The 15,799-nt window shown below is 48.1% G+C and overlaps 1 protein-coding gene across 1 annotated transcript in view; it reads left to right on the forward strand.

Annotated features, from left to right (window-relative positions):
* PAX8 (paired box 8) overlaps nt 1–13,902 on the forward strand; it is a gene marked incomplete at its 5' end in the record, with an annotated part of 28,119 nt that extends 14,217 nt beyond the window's left edge. Inside the window, 3 exons of the mRNA XM_023557005.2 lie at nt 3,867–3,968; nt 10,945–11,031; nt 12,463–13,902. Coding sequence (XP_023412773.2) covers nt 3,867–3,968; nt 10,945–11,031; nt 12,463–12,539 — 266 coding nt within the window. The remainder of the gene's footprint in view (nt 1–3,866; nt 3,969–10,944; nt 11,032–12,462) is intronic.
* Nucleotides 13,903–15,799: the final 1,897 nt, after the last annotated feature.

Raw genomic sequence — 15,799 nt, forward strand, 5'->3', positions numbered from 1 at the left:
ACCTTTTGGTTAGTAGTCCAGCACTTAGCCATTTGTACCACCCGGGGACTCTTTTAATTAAGTAGATAAGAGGGCATGGATAGGCCATGATGGAGAGGCCTCCCTTTATGGCTTCTGTGGTTTCATTTCCAAGAAGGTTGCAAGGTTCTTGGCTTTTTGGAGGAAACTGCATATTTAAGGAATTGGAGCAGACAAAGAGTGTCCAGATACAGCTACATGAGTTTGTGGTGCTGCAGTCTGGGTGAAGGTGGTCCTGAGAAAGTCTTTGCAGTCTTCCCAGGAGGGCCAGATTTCATGGGAGGAAGCTGTCAGGGTCTGCTCTGGTGCTTGATTCAGACACTTTTGCCCACTGGGAGACAATTAGGTGATTGAAGGGAGAGGAAGGTTAAATTCTCAGAACACAGGGGAGTAAGGCCAATGAATTTCATTTCCAAGAGCAGTTTGGGGACTAGTTCTTATGGGAATGGGGCCCCATGTGGGGCAACTGTGGACTCAAGTTGTGGCCTAAGGGGAGCATGTGTCCTGATGCACTAGCCACTGAGGAGCAAAGTTCAAGAGGCAGCAGGGTTAGGTGTTGGGAAGGAGCAGAATGAGGCCGGAGGTGGACCCTGTGACAGCAGGATCCCAGGGTTGGAAGGAGCCCTGGGGTGTGCCTAGGCTAGCAGGTAAGTGGCCTGAGAGCCAATACGCCCCACCCCCCTCCTCCAATCTTGATAGACATGGATGCAGCCTCAGAATCCTTCTCAACACAGTGCCCTGGAAAGTGAGAAAGTGCCCCAGTACAAACTAGGGCTTTGAGCCAGTTCATTCCAGTTTGAACCCCTGCTGAGAATTTGAATTTCTAACAGGTTCCCTGCTGAGAATTTGTATTTCCACCCCAGATATACTGAATCAGAAACCACATTTTAACAAGGTCCTTAGGTAGTTCTTATGTATAGCTTCCTGGGAACTTGTTAAGCCTCAACTGCTAACCAAAAGTTGGTGGTTCATACCCCACCAGTGGCTCCACAGGAGAAAGACCTGGGGATCTGCTCCCATAAAGATTACAGCCTAGAAAACTTTATGGGGGCAGTTCTACTCTATCACATGGGGCCGCCATAAGTTGAAAATTGACTGGACAGCACCGAAGAACAACAGCGTATCTTCTGCACATTTCTCCCTCTAGTTCTAAATATGCTAAAATTCCCTTTCCATCGCCAGTTTTTCCATCTCTTCAGTTGTTCCGTGATGACCCTGTGTCCAGTGAAGTGAACCCACCTGTAGAATTCCAGTGGGCTCCACCGTATTTGGTCCAGTGCCAACGCTAGCTGGACATGTATTAAACATCAGACGTTTAGAGAGTGGTGGTCAGTCTTATCAGAACATTCGTACTGTTTTAAATCATGAACACTGATGGCTCATTTCAAATAGGATTTGTTTCATAAAAGCTCCATCAATACATAACCGTTTCTAGAATGTACCCATTGTACCAGTCAAGGTCCATCCAAAGTATGAAACCCTGGCTCTGAATTATGCTGATAACATCATGATAATAATAATAAATTGTGTAAAGCTACTCTTATTTTACCCATTTTACATGTGAGGAAACTGAAGCTTGGGTATGCAAGTGGCTGGTCTAAGGGCAGTCAGAAAATTGGTGATAGAAATAGGAGAAAACCCATGTCCTCTGATGCCTAGATTCTGCCTTCCAAGGGGAAGGAGAGAAGTCGAGTGTGCTTGGTCTTGTTTGTCGACCCCTTAGGCTTGGTTCCAAATGCCCATTCCAGACCATGCCCATCTAGATTTAGTGTCTGGCCTTGTTAATGTAGCATTCTTGTTCCCTGTTGTATCCCAAGCACCCAGAAAAGTGCTTAGTGCATAATCTTTAAGAAGCCCTTGTGGTGCAATGGTTAAGCATTCAGCTGCTAACAGAAAAGTCAGCAGTTCAAACCCTCCAGCTGCTTCATGGGAGAAAAGACCCAGCAATTTGTTCCCATAAAGATTACAGCCCAGGAAACCCTATGGGGCTGTTCCACTATTTCCTGTAGGGTCACCATGAGTCAGAATTGATTCAACGGCACACAACAACAACACAGTATTTAAACAATAAATATTTGTTGGATGAATGAATTGTCTATCACAGAGAGAGAAGAAGGAGTTAGTTACTGTGGTGTTGACAACTTCCAAGGTTTCACAGGATGTACCTTCCCTTCCATCGTTACCAGGCAGCCCCTGGAGGACTGACGTATGAAGGACCTTGGGAGACTGAGGGAGGAAAGTTAGGCCTGCAGTGCTATAGGGGGATGGACTTGGTAAGCTGGCTGATGAAGGACCTTGAGGGACTGAGGGGGAAAGTTGGGCCTGCAGTGCTGTAGAGGGATGGGCTTAGTAAGCTGGCTGATAGGGCTAACAGGTGGCCTCTTAAGTCCTGGAGAGAAACCAGCCCCCAATATGGAAGAGGCAGAAGACATTTGGGTAAAACTGCCGTATTCTAACACAGCAGTTCACAACTAGGGACAATTTTGCTCACCAGGTGATATTTTGCAGTGTCTAGAGACATTTTTAGTTGTCACACTGTGTGGGGACTGCTACCAATATCTAGTGGATAGAAGCCAAGGATGCTGCTAAACATCCTACAAAGTATAAGACAGCTCCCTGCAGCAAAGAAGTATCCAGCCCAAAATGTCAATAGTGCTGAGGTTGATAAACCCTGTGAATACCATCAAGAACTAGGATGACTGAATAATTCATCCTTCAAATGGGGGCATTATGAGAGCGAAATGAACACCGTTAATAAATACTTTGGGACAGTGGGTATAACCTGGACTGACTTGGGCAAACCAGGATGTATGGTCACCTTCTCAAGAATCCTTGGGTAAGGGAGACTCTAGTCTGGGTCTGCAGGACAAGGGGCGATGGCAAAAGACCTGTGAGCAAGGGATGGTGGTTGCTGGCGTGTGTGACACATGGGAGAAACTCACAAGGCCGGGTGAGGTCTCCAAAATCAGAAGGTTTACCTTCCTGATATAAAGAAGAGGCTAATCTTTACAGAGCAGCCTTAGTGTCACCAAGGCTAGGGTGTTACTCAAATTAGCCACCATCTCCAACTTATAAACAAAGAAAGATTGATGTGTATTTTGATGGAACTGGATCTTTTTGGGAATGGAATCTACAGATGTGTGGTTTATGGCCATGTGTTAGTACTAAAGATTTCTCATCTGACTTTTCTCTAGGTCAGAGATAGCCACTAGATTTCATGTCCCTTGCAAATCTGATGGACTGTAACCACCTAGAAGGCCAGGTGAAGGTGTAGGAACCCCCTCTCTGGCTCAGTGGAAAAGAGCGTGGTGATCGATTAGCAGTACCCGTCACAGGCCCAGAAAGGAGAGCGGTGGGCCAGTTTTTGGTTCACCCATGCCATCCTTTTCTAGGGCCAGTTTTTGGTTCTCCTGAGCCTGAAATGAATTTAAGCTCTGAGTCAAGTGGCCTCTGATGTATTTATTTAGATCAGCTGTGCCCACTGCTAATCTAGGTGCTGGGGGGATAACAAAGACCTGGAAGATATAGCCCCTGGCCTCCAGTACCATGGCACTTTTCTGGGTGAATAGATTCACATAAATAAAAGCACTGGAGGACAGTGAACAATACATGACTGCAATAGCAAGTGCTTCCTGTGTGGTGGAGCTTCTGTCATGTGGAAGACCAGACAGAGGAAAGAGGAACTTGGACTCAGAGGAGGAGGGAGGAGGAAAGAGATGGGTTTGGAGAATGGCTTTGGTGAGATATGAATGGCTTGAGGTCAAGCATGCTGAGCCGCAGGGGAGCAAGACAGAAAGTACAGGAGCCCACCATGTCTCAAATGATGTCTCTTTGCTGTGTTTTTCCAGGCCGTGAGATGGTGGGGCCCACGCTGCCTGGATACCCACCTCATATCCCCACCAGTGGACAGGGCAGCTATGCCTCTTCTGCCATCGCAGGCATGGTGGCAGGTAAGAGGAGGGACTGGACAGAACTGGACAGGATGGGGGGAGCATTACAAACAGGAAGTGCCGGAGAAAGGTTGGACAAGAGGGGGCAAGATGTAGGGCATGTGTCATGCTTAGACTTCCTGAAAGGCATGGAAGGATGGCCCAGAGGGTGCATCGTCTTGTAAATACCTGAAGAAAAGATCTCAGTGCAGTCCTGGCTCCTTGCCTCTCTCCAGCACAGCCTCCTCCTTCCCAGAGGCCGTCTGCTCCTGTATTACCACCTCCAGGAAGAACAACCGGCTGAGGGAACAGCATGGACTCAGACAGGCCTCTCACTGATTCAGTGAGAATTGCCAGAGAGTGCTCTAGGGCCAGCAAAACAGCTGTGAGCCCAGTCTAAACCCACCTTAAGCAGTCTATAGGCTCCCTGTTATTTAACTTTGATGGGTCTCAGTTTACTCCTTCTGTAAAAGATGAATATGAATTACAATGATGAAAATGATTCAAATGTATTCTCCTTCCCACCCCACACTCACCCCTGTATGGGGAGAACTCAGGTTCTTATTGGTACCATGGTGTGGCAGATGAGCTGGGAATATTTCTTCACCCTCATTTGGACTGTCCTGGAATCTTGACTGGAAGCCCTGGTGGCGTAATGGTTAAATGCTACAGCTGCTAACAAAAATGTCAGCAGTTTGAATCCACCAGGCGCTCCTTGGAAACTCTATGGGGCAATTCTACTCTGTCCTATAGGGTCGCTATGAGTAGGAATTACTATGAGTAGGAATTGACTCGATGGCAATGAGTTTGGCTTTTTTTTTTTGTTGTTTGGAGTCTTTACTGTTGATCATTTAGATTTCTTTGTCTGTCAGTGTGATCATCACCCAGAGGGGACTCAGGGTATCAACTCTGGGCAAGGGAGAAGAACAACAAGAATTTCTTAGAATGAGTCCCACTCTTTTAGGAACCATAAAGGAAGAACCGAGGGATGTGTGGGGTAGAATTGAGTAATTTCCACTACTCAGAGAGGCCTGGGACCTGATGCTTCTGGAATGGGCATCTGTGACCACCATGCTAGCCCTGGCCCAGCCTCCCTGGCTCTAATCCACAAATGTAGTACGTTCACCTGGGCCTGCTTCCCTGCCTCCCTAAAAAAAAAAAAAAAAATTTTGCAGGGGTTAATCTTTGCTGGCCACCTGCCCTAGGTACCCTGTGCAGAGGCAGGTGGGCTGGATTCTCCTGGCAGAGAGAGGGGAGGGAGAGAGGGAAGGAAGAAGACTGTGCACTCCCTGGGAACCTGCTGAGCTGGCACTTGTTGCTGCCTGGTTACCGTGGAGATGTGCTTAATGCAGTGTTGAAAATACAGAATACTGACTCCTCTCTCCCTCCTGGCCCCGGACTCCCTCCCTCCCTCCCTTCCTCTTCTGGAGCGTGAAATGAGATTGGTCAAGATAAAAAAGGAAAAGATTCAGTTATTTTTTTAAGAGTGTGGATAATGGGGCCTCTCAATCAAAATCCCAGGCTTCAGTTGCTCCACCCATCCCCCTTCCAACCTCTCCACCTTTCCCTGCCTCCCGCTCAGAGGAGGAGGAAGAAACATAAAGCACTGGGCTTTTCTCTTAATTATGAACCATTCCCAGGGCAGACCTGGGGCGAGGGGATCCTGGGGCCCAGCGTCTGACCTGTGAGCAGCTTGAAGGCCTGGGCCTCTCATCAAAGGCCTCCAGGTTGTTTCCAGAAAGACCTCACTCTGAGTGGGTGCTGTGGAAAAAAATAGCACAACTATTTTTTGCAGAAGGTGGGGGGCCTTGACATACAAAGTGGATGGGCTACCATTAAAAAAAAAAATGCAAATCAGTTTTCAGAAAATGCTTCATCCAATTCCTCGGAACCCTACTGTGCAAATTCTAAAGGAATTTTTTTTGTAGAAAAATTATTTGCCCCTCTGATACCACTACCTGTGACCTCCCAGCTGACTGAATGGCAATTCCTTCCATTCAAATCAATCAGTATTCATTGAACACCACTTTGTGCTCCAACAGTTGCCCTGGAGTCAACTTTGCTTCATGACAACCCTGTGTGTGTCAGAGTAGACCTGTGCTCCATAGGATTTTCAGTGGCTGATTTTTCAGAAGTAAATTGCCAGGCCTTTCTTTTGAGGTACCTCTGGGTGGACTTAAACCTCCAACCTTTCAGTTAGCAGCCAAGCACATTAACCATTTGTCTTCTTATGCCCAGGGACTCTGCTTTGTGCTAGGTACATAATGAAAGTTTAAAGAAAAGCATGCTAATGACATTCTTCAATCAATTGTAGAAGGAAGGAAGCATTTATTTATTAGGCACATCTGTGTGCTCAGCCATTCGGTCCAACCATTCACGCATGTAACTTTATTTCTCATTTAATCCTCACCATAATTTTTTTTTTTATAAGCCCAGGAGGTTGGTATTATTCCAGTTTTATAGATAAGGAAACTGGGGTTTTAAAAAGAAAAACGTGTTCAAGTCATAATCATACTAAGTAGCCGAGTTGTTCAAGTACAGCTCTTTTGATTTCAAATCTGGGGTTCTTTCCACTACATACACACACTGTCTTCCACCATACTGGAAATAAAGATACAAGTTATAAGACAGAGGCATAGGAACAGGGCTAAAACACAGCTTTCCCTAGTCCACTCACCTTCTGTTTTGCCTTCTCATTTTTTTGTTCCTGCCCCATTAACAGAGTTAATGACTCTCAACCAAGTTCTAGAGCTGAATCACCATCCATCCATCTTTCCATCCATTTATCTATTCATCCGTTCATCTTTCATACATTTTTTCATACATTAGTGTGTCTTCCTCTCCATCCATCCTTCCATCATCCATCTTTCCTTTTATACATCAATCCATCCTTCCTTCTGTCATTCTTCCATCACCCATCTTTCCTTTTATCCACCCATTCATTCATCTCATTTTTCACTTAACAAATACTGGTTAAGATGCTGGAGATACAACAGGGAACAGGACAGGTTCCTGTATTCATGGAGCTTACAACCTAATAGGGAGGGACGTGGACAGTAAGTAAAGAAAGAAGTAAATAAACAAGATAATTTCAGATAATGATAAGCACTATGAAGGCAATAAAATGAGATGATGTAATGAAGAACCACAGGGAGAGGAGATGACTAGATTGGGTGGTCAGGGGAGGCCTCTCTGAGAAGGTGTTCAAAGCGGTCAGCCAAGTGATAAACTGGGGCAGATCATCCCTTGCCAGAAAGAACAGCAAGTGCAAAGGCCCTAAGGCAGGAACTAGTTGAACATGATAGCACACAGAAAGAAGGTGCGTCTATCTAGAGACTAGTGAGTGACAGTAGAAGCGCTGCAAGATGAAGTGATGTTGATAGTGGCTGGATCAAGTTTTAAAAGACTACTCAGTTTGTTGGAAAAATGTGATTGTAGAGAGTCAAGAAAGGAAGCTTAGAGACCAATTTGCAGGCAATTGCAGTAATTCATGCACGAGATGACAGTGACCTGGACTAGGGTGACAGAGGAGAAGGAGCACAGAAACACTGAGGATGTATTTTGGTGGTTTAGCCAAGACTCGCTGGTGAATCGGCTGTAGGAATGAGGAAACGAGGGTGACTCCTAGGTTTTGGGCTTGGGAAACTGCATGGATGGTAGTGGGAGACTAGAAGAGGAAGCAGTGGAGTGAGTGGGGAAGTGGAAATCAAGAGTTGTGTTTGGCATGTTAGAACTGAGCTGCCTACCTACTAGATACCCAATTTAATAAGTCAATAGGCCCATGGGCATGTCTGCAGTCAGGAAGAATCCTGGCTAGAGGTATAAATTTTAGTCATTGCACAGAGATATCATTTAATGCCAAGGGATTAGGCAAGATCACCAGAAAGAGAATGGGAATAGAAAAGCACAGAAGGAAACCAAGCCCTGGGGTTCTTCAACATTCCGTGGCCTAACAGGGAGGGAACTAGCAAAGAAAACTGAGTAGGAAAGGTCAGTGAGTTAGGAAGCAAACCAGAAAAGTGAAAACCGAGGGCATAGAGTGATATGCTGAATTCCAAGTCTGCCAAGAGGTTGAACGATTGACATAGAAGTGATTGTTGGAATGACTGGAATAGAGATTGTAGGGTTTTTGAAGGGATCACTGTTGGCCTGGTTGGAAGATGGTGAGAAGGTAAAGGAAGAGATCATGGAGCGGAGAAATGGGCCAGTAGCTAGAGGGGGTATGGGGATAGGAGAGGATTTTTAAAAAAGATAGACGATGCCAGAGCATGTTTACAGACTGAAGGGAAAAATGAACTAGAGAAGGAGAAATTGGTGAAGCAGGAAAGAGAGGGCATATTCACAGGGGCCACATCCTTGGGAGAGTGAGTGGGGTGGCATGCAGAGCAGAGAGGTAGTGTTCGTGCTTTGTCAGCTCAGGAACATTTCATATGCCATGGCTGCAGGCAGGTTGACAGATCTGGTGGTGGGAAGATGCTGCACCCAGGGATGTACTAATACCCTGACCCCTTGTAACTGAGGCAGATAGGTACTTAGTGAGTGTGTGTTAAGTCGTCAGTAAGTAGTGAATGAGTGAGTGTATGAATGAGTGGCAAAATGACAGCACACATTTTTTTCCACCTGTCTTCCTTATCCTTGAACCGGCAGTGTTTGACATTGCGTGGGACAGGGTAAAAGCATGGGGACCCTTGCCATGTAGCTGAGACAGCAAGGAATTGATTTCCTTCAAGGGTCCACTGAAACCAGAGAGCTCTGGGGTATACCATCAGTAAACAGGATGATCTATGGAATACAAGAGGGAGCACTGAAGTAGGAATTAGGAGCCAGGGTTCTAGTTCAGCTCTCATTGAAGTATGGCCTTCGACAAACGTCTTCCCCTCTCTGGAGCCCTGGTGGTGCAGTGGTGAAGAGCTCAGCTGCTAACCTAAAGTTCAGCAGTTTGAATCCACCAGCCACTCCTCAGATTCTATAGGGCAGTTCTACTCTATCCTATAGGGTCACTATGAGTATGATTTGGGATCTACTTGAGGGCAGCGAGTTGGTTCTCTGGGTAGCAGCACCTTCGTTTCTGAAATGAATGGTTGGGTTAGGTCAACTCTTAGCTTTCCTTCTTTCTATTTATTTTTCTGTGTTAGACAGTAGTCCCTGTCCCTGTGGAACTTACTGTCTCACAGCCTATCACTGACTCCTTAGAAATGGAGGGATCCAGCACCTTTCTCTGTGTCATGTTCCTCCTCCTGGCTTCCATTTCTCTGTAGTAATGCCTTCTTCTCTGGAAAAGAAGCCGCCCCAACCAGGCTTCCTCGCTAATTGCATGACAGATCTGAGCCTCCATTGCACTTTATTTTAGTGCCTGTTTAATGTGAAAATAATAGAAGTTAATTCTGAGTGCTTATTATAGGCATTTAATATGTATCTCATTTAATACTTGTTTTTTACAACTCAATACGATAAGGACAATAATTTGTCCCGATTTACAGATGAAGAAATCAAGGCTCAGAGAGGTTAAATGCCTTGTCCAAGGTTACACAGCTAGGAAGTGGGGAGTGGGGATTTGACTCCAAGCAGTCCAGCTCTAGAGCAAAGGGGTTTCAAGCCTTCCTAACAGAGAGTATGGGAAGGAGACTGAGCCACCGAAGGCACTTGGTTTCTAATAGTAGATGAGCCTCTGAATGGCTGTAGACATTCATTGGATCTCAGGATTGGCAGGAACCTTGCTTTGTAAACAGAATCATCTTTTAAGTGCATAAGGGGATATCTGGAATTTAGAATTAAGAGCCCAAGGTCAAGGTCTGCCCTGCCACTTACCAACAGTGAGGCTTGGAGCAAACCACTTAAGCTTGCTGCACTCCAATTCCTCTTCTACAAATTGGCAGTATTGATGAGCACTCGTAGGATGGTTGTGGGCATAAAGGGTGTGATGTGTGTGAAAGTGCTTTGCAAACTTTAAGCTCATACCAATGGTAGTTGTGGTGACTGAGGCTGACTTGATGGTTATTTGAAGGAATCCTGTAGTAATTCTTTTGGTAAAGCCAGGAGTCCACTCACAGACGGAGATGATCTAATTTACTTTGTGTAAATTCATGCACTGAGTTTGCTTAAAGCGGTGGACTCAGGATGGGACAGCAAACTCCTCAAAGCCCAGCTTCCCCAAGAACATAAGTGGTTGGTGCCCTCCAGGGTCCCTCCCTCCTCTCCCTTCCTTAAGCCTAGCACCCCTCTCCCACATACACATACATGTACTTCTCTTCAACAAATTCATGCTCAGCAGGCTAAAAAGTTTATACATACATACATACATACCAGATGACATTAAGTCAGTTCCAACTCATGGGGAGCCCAGGTGTGTCACAGTAGAACTGTGCTCCATAGGGCTCTCAGTGGTCAATTACGCAGAAGTAGATCGTCAGGCCTTCTTTCTGAGGTACCTCTGGGTGGGCACAAGTCTCCAGTCTTTCCATTAGCAGCCAAGCATGTTAATCACTTGCACCACATATGTACATACATATATACACACATACATAACAGATTTCTCTTTGACCTCTAAAGCCCCCTGCTAGTGGCTCCTCCCTAAAAGGCTCTTCTGCAGAAGGCCCAGGCAGCAGTAGAAGCAGCAGTTAGAATCTGGATCCTGGCATCATAGAACACAACTTCCAAACTCCACCAAACTCTCCAGCTGTGTGAGCTTCTGCAGATCCCTGAGCCTCAGTTTTTTCCTCAGGAAAATGGGGTTAATAATCTCTACCCCCTGGGGCTTCTGTGAGGACCGCAGTGTGTCAAGGAAATACCTCTAGTATGTTGCAAAAACGTCGTCATCCAAAATGACGAGGCTGAGGGGCTCCCAAAGGATAACGGAGGGGCCTTCTGAACTCTACTGCCCTTGCCACTTGCCCCCACCCCAGGCTCACCCACTGCCAGCCCTACAGGGCCATCTCCCCGACCCCAGCCCCATGGTGGCACCCACCACCTCACAGGTCTCTCTATGTGCCTCCAACAGGAAGTGAATACTCTGGCAACGCCTATGGCCACACCCCCTACTCTTCCTACAGCGAGGCCTGGCGCTTCCCCAACTCCAGCTTGCTGAGTAAGTCACCTCTGGGGCCAGCGCCTCTGCTGTGTGGGATGACTTGGGTGTGCAAGAGTGGGTCAAAAGTTGTCTCAAAGCTCAGCGCCCTAGGTTAGACGAAGGGCTTGAGGAATAAGGTGATGTTTGTAGAGTTGGAGAAGGAAGGGGAGGGTAATGTACCTGGCTGGTTGTGGGGAAGAGGGCAGAGGGAAGAGACTCCCCTGCAGCAGTCTCCCTCCAAGCATCCACGTCCATGTCTGTTAAGTCCTGGTTTGTGTGAGATTCTGGGCTCTGGCCTTGAAGGGAAGGGAGAAGTTGCGCACAAGAAAAGCTAGGAGTGGACCTTCTGCCCTTAGGGGCTTACAGTCTAAAAGCAGCAGCTACTAAGAGCCACCTAGAGGCACACCAGCTGCCCTTCTTTCTGGGAGGCTCCCAATGCCAAAAATGCTGTCCTGTCTTCCATGTTTACCATCTAAAGGGCTCTGCGCCAAAACCCTTACACAGAAATCCTTCGCTCCACCATGTTCCCCGATATCTGCTTTGAAAGAACTGGACAGCATTCTGTAGTGAGGTCCAGAGAGTCAGCCGCATGGCCACTCTTAACCCTCTCTCAGCCTGGAACACTGGGTTGAGTAGAGAAGTTTTTTAGGAAACCAAGGCCCTAGAAAGGGAGGCTTGAGAGACCGTGCTCAAGGGGGCCTCACTCACATGTTGGCCTTGGGGATCTCAGAGAGAACCTGAAGCCAGAGAGAGTCAGCAGTGCAAGTGTGGCCGGCCCTGCTGGACACTCTCTCAGACCAGGCAGGACCACCATTCCTCAAGAGTCCTCCCTGCTCCCACTGCCTCCTGGAGCTCCAGAAGTGACTGGGATGATGGCTGACCTGAGCTCTGTTGCCCAGATGAGTTCAGCTCCAGGCCACCTTTCTGTTCAGTTTAGCCAGAACGAATGAGGGCGGTGAGATGTGCTGGAGCGTCAGGGCATCTTCCTGCTGGGCCTCCGGGACACCCATCCTGCCCTAGGCCTCAAACCCCAACCCCCTTTGACCAGTCAGGATTCTATCCCTGGGCCTTAAGATGAAGACTGTCTGACCTCGCCCTGTTTGTGCAAAGCGTGGAGGATCCAGGTGCTCCCCCCAGTGTGCTTAGGTCCTCGGAGCTCCAGATATCATGCTCTCTATTGCCTCTCCATGAATCGAGGGTGTTGAAGGTCAAAGCAGTCATCGAGGGAGGGGGCAGAGAAGCAACTGCTCTCATTCTGGCTAGAAACTCAAAGGTGAGGCTGGAGAAGGAGGAAATAGGACCGGACAGGAGTTAATCTATGATGATCAGATAGGCCAGAGGGATAAATGATTAACTTGTGCTGTCTTAAAGGTCAGCAGATGCAGGGAAAAGCTATGGTGCAATTTCCCCTTCTGACCAGCAGTGTTGTTATTTTTTCAACATGTCCAGGTTCCCCATATTATTACAGTTCCACATCAAGGCCAAGTGTACCGCCCACCACCGCTACGGCCTTTGACCATCTGTAGTTGCCATGGGGACAGTGGGAGCCACCGAGCAACAGGAGGACTCAGCCTGGGACAGGCCCCGGAGAGTCACACAAAGGAATCTTTATTTATTACATGAAAAATTACCACAAGTCCAGCATTGCGGCTCACTCCCCATGTGGTTAATTTAATGAACCTTGAAAGACACAATGATCTTGGAGAAGGCCAAACTGTCCTCTAAGACTCCTTAATGAGGGGCAGGAGTCCCAGGGAAAGAGAACCATCCCATTCAGCAAAAGACAAAATTGGAGGAGAGACCATGGCCCCTGGAGGCTTCCCATCAAAGGAGAGAAGAAGGAACAGCTGGACGACCTTGAGGGGATGGCGGACGGGGCCACTTGGGCCTGAGGGGTGAACAGTGATGCCTCCTGGCTCTTTCTCCAACACAACTCTAGCAATTGTGTGCTGGAAACACTCCCATCCAGCTCACAAGCCATAGCGCAGTGCAAGGGCTGTCTCCCCCAGAGATCTTGATGGTCACCTCCCTCAGCCTCCCTACCTGTCCACCTTCTCCACTCACCTTGCTTGGCTCTTCCTATGCCCCTCTCTTGGGTATGGGCTGAAGGCTGGGTCTGGTCAATCAGAAACTCCACCCCATTATTAACTGATCTTCCATTGCCTGCTGCAGTGAATGTACAAACACCATCCCAGGTTCTCGTCCAGTGGGTCTTCCCTTTGGGAGCTACCATCAGCTGTGCCAGCCTTACACAGTTTGGGATCGACATTCCAAAGGGCCTCTGGGCCCTGGGATGGTGTGAGGTACTCCTGTGCCCAGGACAGAGGAAGGCAGATTGCTGGGGACCCACTTCCCTTTTCAGTAGCTCCTCCCAAGCCAATGTGCTTCCTGCAGTCCAAGGCCACCGCCTCTGAAGGAGCCCTGATGTAGCCCCTTGAAACCAACAATGGAGGTTTACTTTCGTGCTCCCCATAGCTGCTGCCCCCACACCTAACTGTAAATACTGTAAATGAGCTCTGTTTGGGACAAGCTTCCCTCTCTCCATCCGCCAGACTTTGACCTTCAAATGAATTGTCTCCCTGCCATGTCAGGCTTCTGTCCTTGTTGCTTCTTTCTTTTTTTAAAGACACCATTGCCACATGACTCAATAAACCATTACTCTTCATCTCTGGCTTTGGGGTTGGCTGGGGAAGGAGGCGCCTCAGTGTTGGGCCTTCTCCCGAGAACCTCAGAGCCAAGTACCCAGCTGTGGGTTGAAAACACAGACCATCCATCAAGTTAACTTGACTCATGGCAACTCCATGTGTGTCAGAGTAGAAATATCCTCCACAGGGTTTTCAATGGCAGATTTTTCAGAAGTAGATCACCAGGCCTTTCTTCTAGGGTGCCTCTGGATAGACTGGAACCTCCAACCTTTTGGTTAGCATGGAGCGTGTTAACCATTGCACTATCCTGGGACTACTGCAGGTTGAAAGGAACCATATAATACCCAAGAGCCCTGGCTTGGCACTCTCTTTCTGCCCTTAACAGATGGTTAATGCTAGGTAAATCAGTTACCTCCAAGCCTTGATTTCCTCAGCTGTAAGTAAATGCGGGGACAAAATGAGCAAATGGCATAGTGCTGGCCAGTCACAGACTCCCTACAAGTAGTCTCTATTGTTATCAACAGGAAGCCAGAGAGTCAACTGGGAGGGTTGGTGATGCAGCTGAGAATAGCTGTTACCTAGAGCCTATGTAAGCAGTGCTTGAAGATGCTTATTATATACCAGGCACAGTGTGGAGGGCTTTGTATAAGCTAAATTGGGATTAGCACTGTTTTACATATTTACATATGAGAAAACTGAGGCTTAGAAAAAATGAAATGGCTTCCCAAGATAGGAAGTAGTAGATTCAACCAAGTCTTCTTATGCCAAGTCCAGCCCTTTTGCCCAACACCATGGGGCCCTCATCAGGGATACCAGACAGTTCCAGACCCAAGGTTCTGGGGCTGTTACTGAGAATCTAGTTTCTAAAGATTTGGCATGACTAGGCAGTGGGGAGGCACAGGGTGCCAGGGGGAGAAAGGCAGCATGAAGGTGTCTGCAGGGGCTTAGGACAATTCCTTTGAGGAATTTGGGAGAACAAGGGTGAGAATACAAGGGTGACTGCAAGGGCTCTGCCCCCAACAGGGTGCCTGGCCCACCCGGGGCTGCCTGGGGTCTGCTAGGACCCTCTCCATGTGAGACCCTGTTGACAGGAAGGGCAGGGGTCTGCAGCCTCAGTGCCCAGGTTAATGTTGACAAGGAGCAGTCGGGCAGACAACTGCCAGGGGCAGAGTCAGATGAAGAACTCCAAGGCTAAGAAGGGAGGTGGGAAGATGGGACCCTAGCTCCTTAGTCCTCCCAAAGGAGAGGCCAGGGGTGCTCACCAAGGATGGCGTGAGAAGAGCTGAGCCATGGGGGACCCTCCCATGAAGAAAACCTGTTCCCCATCTCTTCTGAGTGGAATCTGAGACAACATTTGCTTTTCAATAACAGGACTTCCCTCTAGCTATGAGCATGACAGCAGCAGGCTTCTGAGTCCCATTATATCTGAGGCTCTTCATGCTCCTGAACTTCTTGGTTCCAGAGCCCTAGGACAACCCGCCAACCTAGCTCTGTGGCCATAGTGAGGCCCCCCCCACCCATCCGCCACACACAGACACAGACACAGACACAGACACACACACACACACGCAACAGTTATTTAGAGATGCATGCTGTCCTGGGGAACCTGCAGAGCTAAAATTTACATTTGCAGCCAAAATCCTCCCTCCGCTGTGTGCTCCAGGCAAACTTGCTCCAACTCCCGAATGACAACATGGTTCAGAACTCACCTTTCCCTCTCTGAGGTGAGCTGGGCCCCCCAGGACTCTCTGCTCTGCTCTGCTCTGAGTGGGTGTTTGGGGAGTATGTGGCATGCCCCAAGCCCAGCAGTTACCTGTTCCCATCCTGATGTTTTGTCCATGGTCAAACCATGGGTCCTGCTTTGGAACTTGGAAAATACAGTCATTATGCATTGGGGGAGAGAGATAATTAAGGTGCAAAGGCATTGGGGTGGCATGGGAGAAGTTGAGGTGGCACACGGGGGCACTGTAGGGGAGGGTGTGTAAAGATAGGGAAGACACAGCAGGTAGGAGGGCTGCAGAGGCTGAGCTAGATGGGGACTGGGATGGGAAATACCCTTGGGTAGCGGAGTGTGAAGGGTCGGGGGGATGCTGTGCCTGACTCATTCCCAAGGCATCCAGGTCCACCCTCCCCTGCGTTGC

This window comes from Loxodonta africana, chromosome 15 (assembly GCF_030014295.1).
Source record: "Loxodonta africana isolate mLoxAfr1 chromosome 15, mLoxAfr1.hap2, whole genome shotgun sequence".
NCBI lineage: Eukaryota > Metazoa > Chordata > Mammalia > Proboscidea > Elephantidae > Loxodonta > Loxodonta africana.